Below are 21,755 nucleotides of genomic sequence, written 5' to 3'. Positions count from 1 at the left end.
TGCGAGGCAAGACCATTCCCTTGGTAAAGGTTTTGTGGAAACATCACGGAGTGGAGGAAGCCACTTGGGAACGTGAGGCGGATGTCCGTGAGAATTATTCGGACTTGTTTGTTGATGTATAATTATGTATTGAGATTTTGTAATATTATTGAGCCTTAAGAGCATTGTATATGTCTTAAGTTGTAAAACATAGTGATGTTTTGGTTTATGGAAATGTTGTAGAACTTGCCTTAAAACTGAAAGTTTGTTTTAACATCTTATATGTGTTAAATATATTGTGGAAATGCAAACATGACATAAATGTTGCAGATGTGGTGGAATTGTGGAAAATGTGTTGAAATTGGTAATTTTCAAGGGAATGCATGTTGATAATGCAGGTTAATATATATGTGATGTGTTTTGCCTCTTGAAAAGAGATGAGATCGACCGGTAATGAGTCGGTTGTTAATGTTGTGTTATAACATTGTTGGGAATTGAGGAAAACTTGTATTTAATTTCGGGGACGAAATTCTTTAAAGGGGGGAGGTTATAGCGATCCCGATTGTCCCTTTACTGTTCAGTTGTATTCTGGACTCGGTTCCGTGGAGTTGGTAGTTGTATCTATCTTGTTGTCGTCCTTTAAATCCATGTGTTTGAGTTTTAGGATGTGTTGGGCTTGGTTGTTACAGGTTGGTAGAGCTTTGGCTCCCATTTCTGTTGCCCAGTTTTTGAGTTGTCCGCTCGAGCGGGTCATTTTACGCTCGAGCAGGGTTTACACCCTTCCAGTATTTTGAGTCCCTGCAAAACTTCTGCAGGTGTGTTTTCTATGCTCGAGCGGGTTTCTTGCGCTTGAGCGGGTTGTGCTCGAGCGGGCTTGTTGGCGCTCGAGCGGGTAGTACCTCGTTGGTGAAAGTTCTGGGAGATGAAAGTCTACGCTCCAGCGGACTGGTCTTTCGCGCTCGAGCGGGTGTGTTTCGTCTTTGTGTCTTGGTGCTCGAGCGAGAATTCTTGCGCTCGAGCGGGTTTAGTTTTTTGTTCTTGACGCTCAAGCGTCCTGTTATCCGCTCGAACGGGAATGTCGTATATCAGTTGGCAGCTGGGCGTTTTAAAATCACTTTTTACATTCTCTCTCTCTCTCTAACTTTCTAAAAACACTTTTGAGAGCTTCTCTCTCTAGGATCTCCCTTCTCTCTAGGGTTTGATTTAGTTAGAGTGTCTCCCTATCCTTCGGCCTTTGTAAAAAGTGTGTTGATCGTCAAGGGCTTCGTTTTGATCCGAGAATCGTGGTGCTTGGAGCATTTTCGCTTTCTTCTCCTTCTCCGTTTGAGCTCTAACTTCGAGGTAGGGATATCCTACTCCTCTTTATGAGCTTTGTCTTTGAATTTTAGCATTTTGATATGTTGGGGGTTGTTGGGTAATTTTGAGAAAGTTTGGGTCTTTGTGTAATTTTACAAAAGATGGGGTTTTATTTATAATTAAACCTATATGCATGTTTGGCATAGAGAAATGATATAGATGATGAACTATGGATGAAAGTGGAACCTTGGGGTTGTTATGTTAATTATGGGAAAATGCCCTAATTAGTTGGATAAATTAATTTGTATAATTAATTTTGAGGAATGAGGAATTGAATTGCGAGTATTCAAATTGAAAAGATTATGGGGTTAACGGGTGTAGTTGGATTCATTTAATCGCTCACCTAGGATGAATGTTGATAATATATCCATTTGGTGCATTTATTTCCTGTTTAGAAATAACTGTTTGGGCTATCGGTGGGGGATAGCCTTGATTGTTGTAGACAATGCATGGTGATTAGGCAAACTAAAACTAATCGATTGAGTATGCTATCGAATATAGCGGTTGTAATAATACATCGACTTTATGTATTGAATGTTTATGTATATGATCTATGTTTATATACATTGTGTGTGTGGGAGGAGATAGGGGATGTACTCCACGGTTTAGGGGAAGAGAGGGGATGGACCTCTAAGCCGGGTTGTGTGTGACATTGATACAGCACTACAATGTGTATCAAGTGTTGATTATGGAAGTGTTTAGATTGATTTGATATAGCACTAAAATGTATATCGTTATCAAATATGAAGTATAGAAGTGTTTCTATGTCATGTTGATACAGCACCACAATGTGTATCGTTCGTATAGTATGGGAATGACTTATGTGTTATTGATACAGCATCAAAATGTATATCCATCATGAATTTCGAAAGTATTTTTAAGATGAGTCTTATTCTCATCAAGTTATTTGGCTAAGTTTTGAGCCTTGTTTTCAAACTCAAGGTTGAAAAAGAAATGAGAAATGAAATGTAACATAGACTTAAATGTCATGAAACCGGAATGTGATATAAGTGAGTGTATCGGTGTTGACCATCTATCAACTGCTAATCTTTTAGTCATTGTTCATAGCTGGTTTAGCGTATTTCTGCTGGGTTGTGGCTCACCCTTTATGGGACATCATTTTCAGGTACATGTAGCATGCCACCTCCAAGGACATAGCTTGGGAGGCTAGAGGCAGACAGACTGCTTTTGTTGTTTGCTTTCTTTTGATGTATTACATGTAAATTCAAGCCAAGGGCTTAATATGTATTGAGTTAGCACTCTTCTTTTTGTAACCAAGTGTTAACTTGGAAAGCTGTAAGCCCGTAAGGCATTTGCTTTTGTTGTTAACATGTAATACTCTTGTAAGAACTACTCTGATTAATGAAAAGATGGTTAGTTTCTTTTATATCAATGCATGTCTAAAATGATGGGTTTTATGTATTTTTTTGAGGGCGTTACAGGTTTTGGATTGAACCCCACGGTTCTGGATTGGAACCGATCCGAACCGTATACAAATAGTCTATATTTTATTATAAACCCTCCCGTATAGTCTCTTCTCTTATTCCATATAAAACCTAAGCACAAACCTAAACCCGCATAGTATCTTCTTTAATTACTTTTGTTTGTTAGTTTTTAGTTTTGATTTGTAATGATCTAAATACTTATGGTAGAACCAGTTTTCTTATGGTTGTTTACATTCTAGAACAGTATATCGCTATTATAGAAAGACATGTTACTATTGTGGAACTAATATAGTGCTATGTGTCTGTTTTTATGAAATTAAAGTGTTATATATATATTTTTATTATTTAATTATATAAATCCGTGGTCTTAAACCGATCCAATCCGTGTTTAAATGGATTGGTTCGGATTGTGTGATAACTCTGTTCCGTATTATGCTAATTGGTCCTCACTATGAATTTGATTATGTGTTTGATATGATTTTGTGTGCTAATTGTGTGAATATATGTGGTTTTGAATTTCTATCTGTTCACCGTATATCTGTTTGATTATCTTTTTTGGAATTTAAATTAAAGGCCTTATCGGCCACAGAAACCAAAATTGATTGCGCCATTGTGATTGGCATAATTTTTAGAGCCTACGGTGAAATTTAATTGAAAAATTGATTCGGACCAGATTAAATTGATTAAATTGATGAATTAGTGCCTAATTATTTATTATTATTAAATTGGTTCAGTGGGACTTTTATAAAAAGGGCAATACACACTCAACACCTCTCTTGGTTTCATCTTTTGGCTGATTTAGCCCTCTAGAGGAGGAGAGAACCGGACTAGAGAGAGAGAGAGAGTGTAGGGTCTTGAAGGCTTGGAAGTTTGAAGCTACACAAGAATTGATCTTAGTTTGGGAGATTAAAGCTCTTAGAATCAAGCTTCAGGACAAATCTACGAGCCGATCACTGTGAGTAATATCTTAACAAAGATATCTGAATTATGTTGTTATCCAAATTGCTTACTTCTATGTAAGTCTTATAAGCTCATTGATTCGTTTGGTGGACAATGGTTGTTAGAATAAATGAATGGGCCAGAGGCCGTTTTGATAAGAATAAATAAATGGGCCGAAGGCCGTTTTGACATTAATGAATGGGCCAAAGGCCGTTTTGACATGGATGAATGGGCCAAATGCCGTTTTGACATGGATGAATGGGCCGAAGGCCGTTTTGACATTAATGAATGGGCCGAAGGTCATTTTGACAAGAATAAATGATTGGGCCGAAGGCCGATTGACATAAATGGTTGGGCCAAAGGCCGTTTTGACACAAATGAAAGTTTGATATGCATGAATAGGCCAGAGGCCAGATTGACATGAATGAAAGTTTGAAAGGCCTAAAGGCCAGTTTGAAATGAAAGTTTGAAAGGCCTAAAGGCCAGTTTGATGTGAAAGTTTGAAAGGGCTAAAGGCCAGTTTGAAATGAAAGTTTGAAAGGCCTAAAAGCCAGTTTGATATGGAAGTTTGAAAAGGCCAAAGGCCAGTTTGACACGAATAACAGTTTGACACTAATGAATTGGGCCCAAGGCCGTATGATGTGCTTGGAACCGTAGTTACTTAACTTACATATGTCTATGTATGTATGTATTAGTAGAAATATAAATTGGGCCCAAGGCCGTTTGGTGTTTATTATTCCAATGTGTATTCTTTATTTGATATTATTCACTGGGCTTTCGCTCACGCTCATTCATGTGTTTGTAGGTGAGCCAAGAGAAGTCCAAACCCAGCCCCAGTGAAGTCTGTATGGAACAACTAAGGTTTTGAAGAGTCAGCCCTTGCGTCTCACGCACGAGATACGTCTTCGCCCTTCTGCCATTCTATGTTATTTTGACATGTTGGCGAGGACTTTGGTTTTGTTTTGGCTGACTTAGATTTGAATGATCCTGTCTGTATAGAACTTTATGTTACTATACTTTCTGTTGTGAGTTATTAACATACGTATGTATGAAATGTTATGATGTGCATATAAGCACGGCTCTATGGACAAAGTTTTCAATTTGCTTCCGTTTGGCCCCTTTACTCTGATGAGTTTTGTCTCACTTGGTTTGAGGTCGTAGGTAATCTCGTGATTACTGGCCGGTTATGGCCTTAATCCATAGGGCCGGGTTCGGGTCATGACAGATTGGTTCCACGATTTAAACGAATTAGATTGGTTCTAATTTTTCAGGAACCGTAAATAACGGATTGGTTCTGATTTTATCTCAATTCGGTCCAATCTGGACCATGCTTACCCCTACTACAATTAATGAGAATTCGGATCCATTATGCTTTGGGGCGTTTTGAAAACTTGCTTTTTTGGCTTTTTTTTTAATTTTTTTTGCACACAAAGTTATAAAAAAAAATCACAAAAAAATTAACCTTTTTAGTAAAAAAAAAGGTCATTAAAAAATTTAAAAAATTAAAAAGTCAATTTTTTTTTTATCAATTTTTCAAAACATCACTTTGTATTAGATGATAGAGTTAGGCCTACTGAAGTTCTCAAAAAATAAAATAAAATAAATGGACTTTCATTTTCACTCTGACTATATGATGTAAGCACAACCTAATTATACCTATAGTGTTGTGATTATTATACTCAAAAACATATATATACAAATATATAAGTGAATATATATATATATATATATATAATGCTTCAATATATGTACATATATATGTTGCATATACGTATTTAAGCAATATGCAATTTGCACCCGAACCAACAATAACGGAAAATTATATTTCTATATATCCTTTTATCTCTGTGCAAATCATATCTCAATTTATACAATTAATAAATTTGATACTGAAGTTCTCAAAAAATAAAATAAAATAAATCTGATTGATGGACTTTCATTTTCACTCTAACTATATGATGTAAGCACAACCTAATTACACCTATAGTGTTGTGATTATTATACTCAAAAACATATATATACAAATATATAAGTGAAAAATATATATATATATATATATAATGCTTCAATATATGTACATATATATGTTGCATATACGTATTTAAGCAATATGCAATTTGCACCCGAACCAACAATAACGGAAAATACTATTTCTATATACCCTTTTATCTCTGTGCAAATTATATCTCAATTTATACACTTAATAAATTTGAAAAAAAATATTTTATTCAGTACACAACCCTTTATACTAGAAATACTCTCCTTTTCATCCTTCCACCACTAACCTTAATCTCTAACCCTAACTAGTCACTGTCGCCATCTTCACCATAACCGCCGCCGTAGCCCATCCCAAAATACTACGATGCACTTTTTTCAAACTTTTTATTGCCTATACAACTAGAGAGTTCACACTTGTATTGCACCCTAATTGATAAAATTTATTCTGAAAGATCGAACCGTCTCTGGATAAGTTTTTTAAATGGCTTCTAACCATTGATTGCACTTGTTCATTTTCTACATTAAAGTGGCTTATCTCTCTATATTTATATGGAAACATGCTATTATCAGCAATGCTTGACCTGCTACCACACTGATAGAGTTGTTGCTTGTAACCCAATCTTGAATTTATACCCTTATTGAGGCGATCAAGGAAGGAGGCCAGCAGTGCTGCAGCAACTGGTTAGAGTAGAAATTTTAAGGTGGCTTGGAAATTAGGGTTTTGGATGTGAAAAATAAAAGGATGTTTTGATATTTTTATTTTAGGATAAAAATGTAATTAATTTTTTGTCCATTAAGTGTATGGAGTGCGGAAACTTTATGAGTGAAAATAGAATTACCCAACAATAACTCACCCAACACTAGCCCTTTAGGGTTGATTTCCGGGAAATTTTATTTATTACGCACCACTAAACCTCTTAGTTGACACTATATTCTCCTATTTACTCAATTCACACCACACTTAAATTGAAAAGTTTGATTTTATTTGACTACACACCCTTATTTTTTAAATAATACCAAACTACCCTCCCAAACCCTAACCATAACCCTAATCACTAGCACCATTGGTAGCCGCCGCCGCCACAGTAGTTACAACTTCTCGCCTTCGGCCGTCGTCCCCCCACCACTCTTCATTCTCCCACTTTGTCGTTGCTGCCCGCTTTCCCATCTCTGCCATCAGCCCCATTTTACCTCTCACACCCTAACATTAGATCTCTCTCTCTCTCTCTCTCTCTCTCTCGTTGCACGGTGGTAGGTCACAACTGTGTGGGTTGCATAGCAGTGGTTGCAAAGGCGATGAGTGGTAGGGCAATAGAATTGGAGGGTTGCGATGGTGGCCAAAGAGGGAAGTCGTCATCGTGGTTGCTCGAGGACAACAGATGGAGGTCAAAAGTCGATCACATCAACCATCGCATCTGCCATAGCTAGCCTTCTCTCTTGTCATTTTCTTCTTCTTCAAACCTTAGATCTGTGTTTTCCAAATCTCTCAATTGGTTATGGCTGTGGAGATTGTTGGCAATGGTAATAGCCGGCGGTGGAGATTAGGCTACAATGGTAGTGGGAAAAGGGAGTCATGGTGGTGGTGGTTAAGGACAACAGCCGAAGGTGGCGGAGACTGGTGATGATGATGGTATGTGTTGAGAGATTAGGGTTTAGAAATTTGTTCAAAAAGGTAATTTTACCGTGGGACAAAATTGTAATATAAAAACAGAGAGTAATAGTGTATACTAAGAGTACTGAAAGTTTGGAAATAGAATTTTCCTTGATTTTCCTTGCTTTTCGTTAATGTTTAAAATTACAAAAATAGCTCTTATATACGTAACAAAGAGTCATTAAGATTAATTAGGGTTTACTTCATTTTTCCCCTTATTCCTTCCTTCCCACGGATCCTAAATGTACAAACTACAGAATTTTCTTATACATTTCATGAAATTAAATTCCTAAACCTAAACTTGGATCCTAAATGTTGAAGAGCTGAACAAACTATCACGCTTGTTTTTTTTAATAATACTGTTTTCCTTGTTCTCCGAAAGGAAGAAAAAAAAAAAAAATAAACAAACTATCACACTTAGTTTTCTTAATTTCTTATCCATTTCATGAAATTAAACTTTTACTGGTAATAGGATGTTTAACTTCATACTTCTCGGGGTTCAAGCCAGCCATTGACGAAACAATGATGCAAAGAGGGTAATATATCTCAAAATCTTATATTTGTCATTACAAAAACAAAAACAAAACATACTCACACAACCACCAATGAACTCAGAGGGTAAGCCAAGAGAGAACAAAAAAATATATATTTTTTTTTTTTTTTTTTTTTTCAGGCAGCGGACTTCACCTTTTACTACAAAAAGCAAAATACAGATGAATACATATATTCAAGAAAGACAGCACACTACTTTTTCTTTTCTTTCCCCCCCTCCCTTTGACGAAACATATGCAGAAATTGGATCTTTAAAATTGAGAGCAACCAAAACACCGCCTTATAGAAAAAGCACTAGATCGAGGACGCGATGGAGGATCAGGCTTAGGCTCAAGGCATTCACGAGGAAAATGTTTATAGAAGGAATTTACTGCACCTGATGCCCCATCCTCATTTTCCATGGCCTTTGCCAATTCGACAGCACATTGTTTCACCTGCACACACAACATAAGCTACCTTTATCAACTTTTCCGTTAACAAATATGCTATGAGCAACCAAAACTATGACACTTGAAATGCTGACCACCATACAACATGAAAATGTGTAACAAACCTGCACATGCTCATCACTCCCACAAGCTTGATGTTAAATTCAAAAATTTCAAAAGAGTCTGTGTCTCCTGAACTTTTGTCACCCCCTCACAATACAAAAGGGTTTTCGAGTAATTAAGTGATATTCCTTGTTTTGTGACATCCAAAAACACTAACATTATTGTAAATTAGTTTCACTTTTTATTTTTTTACGTCTTGAGAATAATATTGCAGCATTGGAATTTTCCAATTATCAACTTCAATTTCTCCAGGGGCCAAGTAGTTAGTTTCGCATTTATGGATAGCTAGCTACACAATATCAGTGTTCAAAAAGGGCACAAGCTGCATACCATTAACATATAACAATAATAACAGCAAGAAAAATGCTAGTGAGAATGATTACCATAGGATCCTGCATGAAATGTATTGCATTAACTAACTTTTCAAGTGAGAACTCCTCAATAGGGATGGGTGGAGGACCTATTCCCCTGGCATGAACCCGCTCTCCCCAAAATGGTTGGTCCCCAAAGAAAGGAACAACAGTTGTTGGGCACTGAATTCAAATGAAAAGATGCACACACAAGATGAGCAAGGGAAATAATCAAAAGACAATAACGGTTCGTTTAGATAGATGTGGATTTCAAATCGAGGGATGAGGTTAAAAATATTGAAGAGTTAGCTATTATTAGTGAACAGAAAAATTATAGAAGATAAATTGAGATAGACGACATGTATTTTAGTAGGATCTTTGTACCTAGACGAGAATCCTTAGCATGCTTTCAAATAACTACTTTTATATAGTTATTTCAAATCCATCATGATAAAAGCTATTTAATTCAATCTTGAAATTCATAAGTAAACCATCAAATCTAAATTTGAATTCTTATCCTCGAATGATTAATGTCAAATCCATACATTTCAAATCCACATCCATCCAAACACCCTAAGTCCCACAGAAGGAACAGTTAGTTACCGCAGCTTTAAGACCAGCAGCGGTTGTTCCTGCCCCCCCATGATGCACCTGGAAAAAGCTCAACAGAATGTCATGCTGCATTTGATAGTGGGAGCAAAGGCAACCAAAATTTCAGAAAAAAAAAAGAAAAAAAAGAAGAGTAATTGAAGTACTGAACCACAGTAATAAATGAAATTTGTTCTACAATATCCCTTTCTATCAAGTACTAATGTAAATGCTTCTCTTTACAGCTTACAATGATGTGATTTTAATTCCTGCCTCAATAAGATCTTTTTTTCTTTTTTTTTTCACAAGTTAATCAGCATGTGTCTTTCACATATATAGGTTCTCACAGAAAAAACTGAGTAAGTCAAAAGTAAACAGCATCAACAATGTAAACCAATGCAAATAAGTGAATCCAATATGTATAGTTTCCTCAACAATTTGTTAACAACACTAGTTTAGATTTGTGTATTAAATAATTTACTTAAAATTCAATTGAATGCGTTAATGTATCACAACGATAAGCATTAGGGAAATGATCTACAACTTGGTGAACAACAATGCAACTGCTAAACATGTTCAGATATTCAAGTTTGATCATGAACAAAACATTATGTTGGACTGGACTTCATCAGAAAGGAGCTAAACTTCACCCCCAAAAAAATAGAGGAAAAAGGAAAAGATATATATTACTGTGATGCCGAGTTTCACCACATGCCATTTCATTCCTTTGGTTACAATAAATTCTCTCTACATTATTACTTAATATCTTTGCTTGATTGCCTATATCAATTGATGGAAATTTATTTAATTTTGAGAATAGATTATTAGTCAACATAGTTTAGTAAGACTTCTAATTTTGTTTTTTTAATTCCATGTTTGATCACAAATTAGAACTTTAAAATTTATCACATTGCTACTACCATCACTACTAACTACAACTTTAAAATTTATCACCATCTATGTTACATGGACTCGGGTGCAGGTGTCAAGTACGGGCATGTCTATGTGTCCAATTCATCTAATTTCCATGTCCAAGGACATGGGAATTCTTTTATTTTCAAGGATAAAAGGATGATCATAAGGTGTCATGGATCATTTCATATATAATAATGAGTTTTTATACATTGTTTTATGGTAAACTTGAATTAATAAATTTTCTCGCTAGGTGAATGTCCTTCTAAACATGTTGGACACATATCTCTTACCTTTAGCCAAGTGTAGATTGCCTGACAGAGGAACCTCATACATTTAGAACAGTCAATGCAACATTGATCACCATACTACTAAGATGCATTACACATCTCATCTCCTAATGCAGATTAAATGCTTCAAAAAATTCTTGGTTAACTCTAAATAAATAATCCATTTAAAATTACCCAAATTATGTAATAGTAATTGACATTGACAACATAAAACAAGGGGAAGGAGTCTCAAATTATTGAGTTTGGCTCATAAACAAAATACCTCTGATATCAATGAAGCAAGGCGAAAAAGTCTCTCAAATCCAACTCGTCTAAACATAATACCTTCCAAGTATTTTAAAATTATCAATGAAAAATTTCAATTTCAACAATAGAAAATTTAATTACATAATTAGATTCTCTTTTCACCGACAAAACAACAAAAAATAATCATCCCTCACAAATGACGGTGGATACTCTTTCTAATATTGTTTTAGTGAGTAGGACCCTAACACACAGGTGGGGCCTTTCATGGTATGCAGGCATGAAAAACTTATGATGACTCCTAGAAAGGAGCCAGATCCCAAGATGTCTCACCCAAAAAAGTGATGTCTGGTATATCCAAGTCCATAAGTAGTGACTGACCTGTAGTATACAGAGATAATCCTCTAACAAAAGAGTTCAAGAGATTTCGAGGGTTACAGGGGCAATGGAGATAACTTATGGCCTGTTGGTCCAGGTGTTAGAAGTGGACTAGGTACAGAGCTAAACCTCCTTTTTTCTCAGACAAAATGGTTGCCTCAAAAACACCTTTGCAAACTTGACAGCAAGCTTTTACTGATTTACCAAGCAATCGCCCCTAAAAGGACTGAGTTTATGATATAAAATGAAATCTATATCTGAATATCAATCAAAAAATTGTGTCTGAATGCACAACAGAAATATGAAATTAAACACTAACTTTCTCTTAGCCTGAGAAACCACTATGCAATATTTGATCTTCTCATAACGCACTTCAAGTTTTGTAGCAGTCTAAGTATACTCACTGCTAAGAAGCACGGACACGGACACGGACACGGACACGGACACGGACACGGACACGGACACAGACATGGATATGAACACAAGACACAAAACACGGTGATTTAAAAAAATGGGGACACGGACACGCCGGGAAGCCGACAATACAATATTTTTTCATATATTTTTATTTGTTATGTAGATTAATATTTACATCCACAAACAATCAAAATTAACAAAAAATAACACTAATTCTATATTTATTTTTATAAAAAACTTTTAAATTAACACTAATTGTTTATATATTTTTATGAATGAAGTATTTAAATTTAAGAAAAAAGTAATAAACTTTCAACATCCAACATTCATTAAAATGATGGAAACAAGGTGGCATGTCCCCAAAGTGTCCCCGGAGTGTCCCTTGAAAATAAATTAATTAAACAAGAGGGACACGCAACCTAGCGTGTCCCATACATGTCCTTGCTGTGTCAGTGTGTTCTTGTCGTGTCCACGTGTCCGACACGGCTACGGCACTTGTTTTGAATTGTTAGTGCTTCATAGCTCTCTATGAATCTGATTTGTCAGTCTTTCCATAGCAAAAAGCCAGAATGTAACAGGTTGCGGGAAGAAAAGTAGCAAACAAAGGACCAATTTTTGCTATTCTCTAAGGCTTACAAATCATCAAAGGCACACATGAAACATCCTCTTTGTTAATGCCTTAGGTGATAGGAGAATAGTTGCACTAAAGAAGACCTTTGAGCAAAGTTTATAAAAGCAAATGTGTAACTCGAGGCATTTTACCCCTCATGAGGCGAGGCGTAATCCTTAGGGCGTCAAGGCATAAGCATTTCAAATTTTAAATTTTGATATTTAGTGAATAAATTAAATATTTTACAATAGTAAAAATAAACAAATAATTAAATATAAAGGTGTAGATATTTTTCTCCGCAAGGCATTAAACATTTCGCTACAAAAAATGAAGTTTGGCTTTACTGAAAGTGAAATTGATATCCTTAGTTTTAGTGATTGAACTTCTCACTTGAGAATTAATTGTGTTTTTTCTTGATTGGTCATTTACTTTTTTTTTTTTTTTTTATAGTCGCAAAATGGGGTTCTTTTTTATTTTTTATATTTAATCAATCTACTAGACTAAGTTTAACAAAAGCCTAAGGCAACCTCTTCATATGCATATTTCTCATATGCTTATGTGCAGAAGGCATACAAGGTGCACCTAGGAATATCATGTATAAACTTTTGGGGAGTAAAGCCTAAAAATCAAAGCATTGATGCGTTTTACCTTAGCCTCAAGGTGAGGCGAGCATCGAGCCAAGTCCCTAGCTTGTCCCCAAAGTGTCCCCCACGTGTCCCCGGTGTCCCTTGAAAATAGATTAATTAAATAAGAGGGACATGCAACCCAGTGTGTCCCATACATATCCCTACTGTGTCAGCGTGTTCTTGTTGTGTCCACGTGTCTGACACGGCTACGGCACTTGCTTTGAATTGTCAGTGCTTCAGAGCTCGCTATGAATCTAATTTGTCAGTCTTCCCATAGCAAAAAAACCAAAATGAAACAGGTTGTGGGAAGAAAAGTAGCAAACAAAGGACCAATTTTTGCTATGCTCTAGGGCTTATAAATCATCAAAGGTACACATGAAACATCCTCTTTGTTAATACCTTTGAGCCATATCGAAGCACTCATAATTCCGGCATGGAAAAAGAAAAACCATGCATTGGAAGCATGATTTTTCTGTTTTTATTTTCTGAACTGTTTGTTTATTACCCAAAGTTGACAAACAGAATAGGAACTTAAAGACTGGGTGGCGGAGGGCAGCAGCTGTGCTGATGATGGCAATGAGTCAAAAGCATTCATGTCCTCCCCTCATCAGAACAACCAGTATTGTTTTCTAAAATATTCAACCCTTTTGAGAAAAAGGGGGGAAAAAAAAAATTGTACCATCACCTTAATATAACTGTTGATTGTCTATGCTGTATTCATGTAATCTAAGCAACCACATGAAATCAGGAGGACACTAATACTGTATCATTTTAACTTGACATAAATCAATGAGAAAACTATTGAAGTCTTACCACAGCAGCACATTGTAAGAATAACCAGTCATGAGGGCAATTGTCCAATAAGTACACAAAGTCCTTTGGTTCTGCCACTGATAAAAGAAAATTAAATACATACCATCTATTCATGTAACTTTAACAGCTACATATGCAAAATTCTAGGAAGCAGATAACTTGGTGACATAAAACTACATAGTAAACGAACGCAAGGAACCCAAACTTACAGTTCCCTAGGCCACCCCAGCCTTTGTTAATGATGCCTCTTTGACCAGTCAATTGAAGAGCCTTAACAATTATGTTGGTCATTTCCTCTGGTTCTTGAACAGGCTGTAACAAGTTAAAAAAGTAGACATAAATACAGATAACAAAAATATATATCTACTACTGCTGCTGTTGATAATCCTTGCCCACCAACTAGTTTCAATAGGTGGTGATGATTCCAATCTTCCCATTGCTCTTAGAAAAGAGGTTAAGACTAGTATTCAACACCCTGTATCTAAATTTGTTCCCTATGATTCATTGTCTCCTTCATATTGTGCCTTTGTTTTGTCCTTGTCCCATGTGTGTACTCTGTAGGGTTAGAAGGAAGCTAATGATCAATGCAAATAGGCTATGGTAGAAGAAGTAAAAGCTTTGAGCAAGAATGATATGTGGAAGTTGGTTTTGTTGGAGAATCAGGGAGCCCACGAACGCACAACAATACAAGCCCAATCTGTGTGGGAGAAACTCTAGAGTCTACACTTGCAACACTAGGGCCCAACATACATTATTTGGAACTCATACTCACTTAAAAACTTAAGCTTGTAAGTAGAGAGCCCATCCAATGAATATTAAGACCCATTGCCTTTTACTCTTTATCTTATATGAGACTCTACTTTCACATGTGCTCCAACAATCTCCCTTTGATCTTTAAAAAAATCATTGAATACAAAAAAAAACAAAATACAAAAAATTCAGTCCATTCTTGTATTTTGTTGTATACAATGATTTTTTAAATTTTTTAAAAAAATTTCGAGTGTATCTAGATTAAGTGGATCTAAAAAGTTAAAAAAAAAAAATGATTAAAATGTTAAAAAAATTCTCTAAAAATAAAAAATACAGATTGAAAATTCAAAAAAACTATTTTTTAAAACTCCAAATCAAACATAATGCCAAAATCCAGAACCTCAAGAGAGGTCCCTCCAATTTTCTGAAAATACTAATTATAGGAAGAATGAGCTCTGGATGAAACTCACAAGGCTACCGAATCCAATGTAGATGGGCGCTCTACCATTTTCCAACCATTGCACAAGTGAATCTGGAGGTACATAATTTGCGGCAAGGTCTAGGAAACAAAACCCAACCACATCAATCTTAGGTCCCCAATCTGCAGGCCGAGGAAAAAACTATACATTAAAATGCAATTCTTACAACAAAGTTTAGTAATTTATCAAATTTTAGTAGTTTCTTTTCCAAGCTTCAGTTAGTGTAGGATATCTCCAAGTTCTATATAAATCATTCTAATGCCTCTAATTCAATTTTGATGCAGAGTATAAGAAGCTTGAGGAAGACTAAATTCAAAGAAGTGATGATATTTGGATATTGGCATGATTTCAAAGAGAATATGAGAATCTTATATAATTATGTTTCTAGTGTTATTAAAATCTTATTTTATGATTATTTTTATATTTTATGGGTTAGGAGTATTTTGGTAATTTGCAGAATTTCTGAATATGAGTTGTATTTGTTGCCTATGGGTCATCTTGTGGGATAAGTTATTTAATTAGTCTTTGTTTTGTTTCTTATTTGGTTTTAGATTAGTTTTGGAAGTCAAAGATATTGTAGTAGTTTCTTTTTTTGGTTATATAGTTGGTTTAGGAAATCTACTAATTTTATATAAAGCCGTGTAATACTTATAATTTGTGTTAATATTTTAGAGAATTTCAAGAGCTTTTGAAACGTCTTTATGGATTGTGTGATGCAATCAAACCCTGGTGTGATACCTAGGTAATTCTAGGAGTGATTCTTAAACCTATCTTCTTTCTTTTTCTTTGTTTCAATTTACTATTCTCGGATTACAATTCACAGCCCTCTAAAAGTACACTTTTCAACCTCAAAACCCTATCCAATCACCCCCAGACCAACCCTAATCCTTTCCCCTATCTATTAGCCTTCAATTTAACCCTTAAAACCCTAAATTACTCACTGTGTTGGCCGTCAAATAACCTCTGCTTTCAAAATCCAGCTGTGTCCTACATCAGATATATTCTGAAGAATTTTGTGAAGCTTTTGAAGCTCTTCTATGGATTGTGCAATGCAACCCTAACCTTACGTTTAAATGGCTATGGGATTCTAGGAGTAATTCCTAGTTTCTTCTTCTTCATCTTCTTTTCTTTTGAAATTTGTTCACTTAATCTTCAATCAGCTGATCTGTTCAAGCTTTCTTTTGTTCGTAATAAACCCTATTCAGCAAGGTCAGTCCTCTCCCTCTAGATAATTTAAAGCCTAGCCCCTTTGAAACCCTGAAATATCAATATACTGTCCACAAGTTACCGCTCAATGCTCCTGAACAGCCTTAATTTTTCCATCAAAAACTTTTTCTCTTCAGTAACCAACCCCTAAAACAACCCTTGGCCATTTTTCTCACTAAATCAAACCATAACAGCTAAATAAACTTGAATTAAATTTATAGGTGCTGCATCATGGAGCTGATTACGAAGTTACGTTTTAACATCTTATATGTGGTCAATATTACTTTCCTGCCAAAGTTTCTTATTTCCTTATTTGATTTCTTATTTTTAGTAGGAGAATCGCAGAAACTTGTACATATGAATGTATATGAGAACTTGAAAGTGTGTTTGTGTCATTTTGCTCAACCCTTGTGAGGGTGAGCCCTTTTTTCTACTTTGAGGGTTTAAAAAAAGAAAAAAGAAAAAAAGTGAACTTAATAATTCCCCTGTTACTATTCAACACCCTCAAAGAGACCCTATTTCAGCCCGAAAATCCCAGTTTATCAAATATTCAATGGTCCTAACTCCTTCCCTTACCTTTTGACTTTCAAATCCATCTCAAAAATCAATTATAAACGTTCTCCAAAATTTCCAACAACTTGCCACTTCAAAAATCTGATCTAATTTCAACCCCACTTCATCTACTAACCTCAAAACCTTTCCACTACCTATTATAGAACTCTATCCACACGCTTTCCTTTTCCCAACCAAACCATAAAGCTAATCATAAGCAGCTTTTTGTTCAGTTCTTTTTACCAATGAAGCTTGATCTATCAATATGTAACATGTTCTCACATAACAACATTAATAAATGTAGAATGAAACATTTTGCATTCAGAACTGGTTGACTATTAGGTTACAAACTTACAAAGGTAGTAGTAGTGGTAGTAACAGCAGTAGTAGAAGAAGAAGAAGCAACAAACATGGAAGATATATTTAATTAAATTTTTTTAGAAAAAAAGAAAGAAAAAAGAAAAAGAACAAAAATAATATGAGCTAAAAGAAAAAAATAGCAACTATTAGTATACCAAAGTATCTCTAGCATCAAATGTAGCAAAAACAACTCCTGAAATTTGCCAACGGACAGAAACTAATAAATAAGTCCAAATACATGTGCAGACTTGACACTACATTACCTCTTCAATAAACAGCAATATAATGGATAACAGGGAAATGACCTTTCGGTTTGGGAACAAGATGAGGACACCAAAGATATCCATAAGGCACATCTGGAGAACTATAAGAACCGCTTAAATATGTCACAGGTCTTAGCTTCAATTTTTTCTTCCTAAACTCATTTATTAGGTCCCGTATTCCAAGCCAAATTAGTGCATCAACAATTTGATATGATAGCTGCAAAAAACATTAATCTTCATTTAGAAATGGAAACAAATAATAGAAGCATTCTTTTGAAATTAATTGAGACCCACATAAATGCAACAAAAAAAAAAAAAACAATTGTAGAAGAAAAGGCTTACTCTATATCCAACTTGTTGTTTAACACGAGAAAAAGGATGTGGAAACTCGCTGGTAGGCCTGGAAAAAAAAATGGTTAAGTGTAAGGGGGAAAATAATGAGTTACTAAATAAACATGCCTACTTAACTCAATAGTGCACAGGATGTATGCCTAAAATTATACAGAGATTAATTTACGATGCTGGAATAAGTAGGAAACTTAAAACAACAGTACAGATTTCTCAAATTAACATTTTAAGCATTAAACCAACTCCCCCTCCCCACCCAAAAAAAAAAAAAAAAAGAGTAAAAAGCTTACGTCCATGGCATTGTGAAAAATATATGGAGTGGTACATTTAGTGCCTCTGCAACATGCGTATGTCCTGAAGAAGTGTTTTTTCACATGAGGAATCAGTTGAAATATTTTATCAACACTTCAGATAATGAAAATCCGACAGATTATTCAGCACAAGAAAAACAAAAAACAAAAACTATAACAAGAAATAACAGCTTATAGATGTTATAAGTCTACATTAAAAAGGAATTTAGCATTGTGAACTTATATTATCGTTGTTAAGGAATAACAGCTTATAGATGTCATATGTCTATCAGTGCTTTTACCAACACTGTTCTCAGGGTTAAGATGTGGCTGCACGCAGGTTAAAACAACAAAGAAAAGTTCAAGTCCAAGTTTAGAAAAGAAATCAAACCCTATGAATTCCTAGTCTTCAGCTTCACCTTCAAAAGGGTTATGCTTGGACACACAATCTCAAATTCTCCAAAACTCAACTCAATTGAATTATTAGATAGATTACATAGGTAATTATAGGCCATTGAACTTTTCCTACAACTACCAAGACTTGAAACTTCAAATTAAAGAACTACAACCTTTAACTTCGGAAAGACTTTTCTAGGCCTAAGACCATTTTTTTTATAAAATTCAATAACAGAACTTGCCAAAGAAAAGACCAATGAACTATGTCTGCACCCATGTCTAACAAATCTACTAGTTACCAGAAAACCCTCAACTTTTAAAACCTAGTAAAACATAAACAAAATTTAACTCCACGAGGTCTGACATGGGCTGTGTAAAATTTCCAATTCACCCTTGTTATTATTTGCATCAAAATCTCGTGGTTCATTAAGTTGACAACACTAAGTTCCGTCAAAGGTTTTCGTTCTTGAAATATACCTACCTCTTACTCCAAAGGTTTCAGTTGTATACAAGATTGGCTAGTAGCATCCATATTTTTCGACATTCACATTGATGCCATATAGGCTCCCTTCCCCTTTCTTATTATTTCCAAAAACTATATAACATAAAAGAATCAATAATATGATATTCAAACTCAAACTAAAACCTTAAAAAAAAAAATCCCTCTTTTTTTTGTTGGTAATCTAATATTTTTCATATCAGACATCCTGCCCATTTGACCTGTGTTATTACATCCTGATCATATGTTAATATAGTTTAAGTAGGCACATAAAAAGGTTCAAGTCGACATTATAGGGGACATGACAGTAACACAAAAATGAAACAAGTAATTAGAGGTTACCATATGCAGGGGGATTGGCAATTATTGCATCCACTTTAAATGGAACTCTAGTATCCGGATCAGGATCCGTGCATGCAGGAAGTAAGGAGAATATGATTTCCTTTATTTGATTTCGCTGAATGGGTATTTCTGAAGGTCCAGATGGCAAGAACCCTTTATTTTTTACCATGTCTGCACAAAGAATACAGATTAAAGTAATAAATAACTGAAGGGGCACTTGGAGTTGCAGTACCAGATGATTTCATGTCTAGTTATCTGTTGTTACATCTTCCTTTCAACTTTTACTCAAAATGCAATCTACTTCAACTTTTACCTTCTTAAAAAAGCTTCCACTTTTTAATTGGTCATTAGTTACTCAAGGAGATGGAAGTAGTCCTGCTGGAGGGACCCACCCTCTAATACCTCTAGACAAGGTTTTCTATTCAATAATGTTTCTCTTATCGATAAGTATAATGGAGAAGATCCATTCATTTCGAAAAGCCCATAAATTTAAGCAGCTCATTGCAAGCAAAATATAAGAGCTATAAATTCCATACAAAAAGCTGAAACTAAAAACTCCATATCTAATAAATCAAGTTCTGAAATGATTATCTTTACAAGCCAATCTCTCAGATCAAGGAGATCAAGAATGTGTAGTTTTAAAGAAGAGAAAGAGTTAGGAAATGAGTTAGACTTCATTCCCTTTTATATTGATAATTGAGCAATTACAAGTATGGTCTGAGTAATCAAAAAAGGAATGAATAAGAATACAACCAATTATTTCCTATTCTAATATTTCCTACTCTAACACTCCTCCTCAAGCTAGTGCAAAGATATCTCTCATGCCCAGCTTGTTGAGAATGCCATGAAAGGATTTGGTCCCTAGTCCCGTGGTGAGAACATCAGCTAGTTGGTTCCCAGTCTTCACAAATGGCATATATATGGTGCCACTAGTGAGTTTTCCCTTGATGAAGTGCATATCAATCTCCACATGCTTAGTTTTATCATGCTGAACTGGATTATGAGCTATATTGATTGCGGCCTTGTTGTCACAGTATAGTCGCATGGAGTCAATCTGATAGATTCCCAAGTCTCCGAACAATAGTTTAATCCATAGTAACTCACATACACCCTGAGCCATAGCCCTAAATTTTGTCTCAGCATTAGATCTAGCCACCACATTCTGTTTCTTACTTCGCCATATAACTAGGTTGACACCCACAAATGTGCAGTATCTGGAAGTTGATCGTCTGTCAGTGACTGATCCAGCCTAATCTGCATCAGTAAATGCCTCCACACTGAGATGGCTATGTTTTGAGAAATAGAGACCCTTTCCAAAAGAAGACTTCAGGTATCTCAGGATTCTCATAACAACCTCCAAGTGGGAAGTTCTAGGAGCATGCATAAACTGGCTCACTATGCTCACGACGATGGCAATGTCTGGACGTGAGTGGGACAAGTATATGAGCTTGCCCACTAGTCTCTAGTATCTCCCCCTGTCCACTGGATCTCTCTCTTGATCCTCACTCAGTTTCTGACCCGGTTCTAAAGGTGTATCACATGGCCTACCACCAAGCATTTCAGTTTCCTTTAGCAAGTCAAGTACATACTTCCTCTGGCATATGATGCTGCCATCCTTGGACCGAGCTACTTCAATGCCCAAAAAGTACTGCAAATAGCCAAAGTCTTTGATTTCAAACTCTTTGGCTAAGTATTCTTTCAAATGAGGAATCTCCTCAACATCATCTCCTATCAGAACAATATCATCAACATAGACAATAAGAGCTATGGTCTTACCATGTAAGGAGTGTTTCACAAACAAGGTGTGATCAGCTTGACTTTACTTGAACCTATATTTCAGCATAGCTTGAGTAAACCTTTCAAACCAAGCCCTAGGAGACTGCTTTAGCCCATAAAGTGACTTTCGGAGCCTACATACTTTACCATTGGACTTAGCATCTGTAAAACCAGGAGGAATATCCATATAGACTTATTCTACTAGATCTCCATGAAGAAAGGCATTCTTCACATCAAATTGATGAAGGGGCTAATCCAAATTTGCAGCAAGAGAGTAAAATTCTCACAAAATTCATCTTAGTAACCGGTGCAAATGTCTCTTGCTAATCCATCCCATAAGTCTGAGTGAAGTCCTTAGCAACCAGTCTTGCTTTGTATCGTTCTATGGAACCATCTGCTTGATGTTTTACCGTGTACACCCACTTACACCCAACTAGATTTTTGCCTCTAGGTAACTCTACTAACTCCCAAGTGCCACTCTTGCTGAAAGTTCTCATCTCTTCCATCATGGCATGTTTCCATTCAGGAATAGAAAGAGCATCCTAAAATTGGTAGGTAGACTTACAGAAGACACTTTAGACAGAAAAGCTTTATATGAGGAAGACAAATGAGAATAAAAGACATAATTACTAATAGGATGCTGAGTACATGACCTAACCCCCTTCCTATTAGCAATGAGAACATCAAGATCTAAAAAAGCAGGAATAAAAGCACTAGAATCAGAATTACATGGACTCTTAATAGAGGTGGGTGATTCTGGACACTCATCCGGAGAAGAAGTTGGCAGTAGAGGAAG

At 35.6% G+C, this 21,755-nt stretch overlaps 1 protein-coding gene across 4 annotated transcripts in view; it reads right to left on the bottom strand.

Moving 5' to 3' along the window:
• Positions 1–7,879: 7,879 nt before the first annotated feature.
• Positions 7,880–21,755, bottom strand: part of LOC114291566 (sterol 3-beta-glucosyltransferase UGT80A2) — a 35,540-nt gene continuing 21,664 nt past the window's right edge. For all 4 annotated transcript variants that reach the window (XM_028235409.2, XM_082883443.1, XM_082883442.1 and 1 more), the window contains 10 exons: positions 19,184–19,354; positions 17,947–18,010; positions 17,651–17,708; positions 17,351–17,525; positions 14,919–15,049; positions 13,908–14,010; positions 13,699–13,775; positions 9,425–9,472; positions 8,855–9,004; positions 7,880–8,354 (listed from right to left, as the gene is read on the bottom strand). In XM_028235409.2, coding sequence (XP_028091210.2) covers positions 8,172–8,354; positions 8,855–9,004; positions 9,425–9,472; positions 13,699–13,775; positions 13,908–14,010; positions 14,919–15,049; positions 17,351–17,525; positions 17,651–17,708; positions 17,947–18,010; positions 19,184–19,354 — 1,160 coding nt within the window. In that variant the 3' untranslated portion in view covers positions 7,880–8,171. The remainder of the gene's footprint in view (positions 8,355–8,854; positions 9,005–9,424; positions 9,473–13,698; positions 13,776–13,907; positions 14,011–14,918; positions 15,050–17,350; positions 17,526–17,650; positions 17,709–17,946; positions 18,011–19,183; positions 19,355–21,755) is intronic.

Source organism: Camellia sinensis, chromosome 8, assembly GCF_055761805.1.
Source record: "Camellia sinensis isolate YWXY chromosome 8, ASM5576180v1, whole genome shotgun sequence".
In the NCBI taxonomy this organism is placed as follows: domain Eukaryota; kingdom Viridiplantae; phylum Streptophyta; class Magnoliopsida; order Ericales; family Theaceae; genus Camellia; species Camellia sinensis.
The sequence above is the reverse complement of the archived record's forward strand: the minus strand, read 5'-3'. Positions and strand labels throughout refer to the sequence as shown.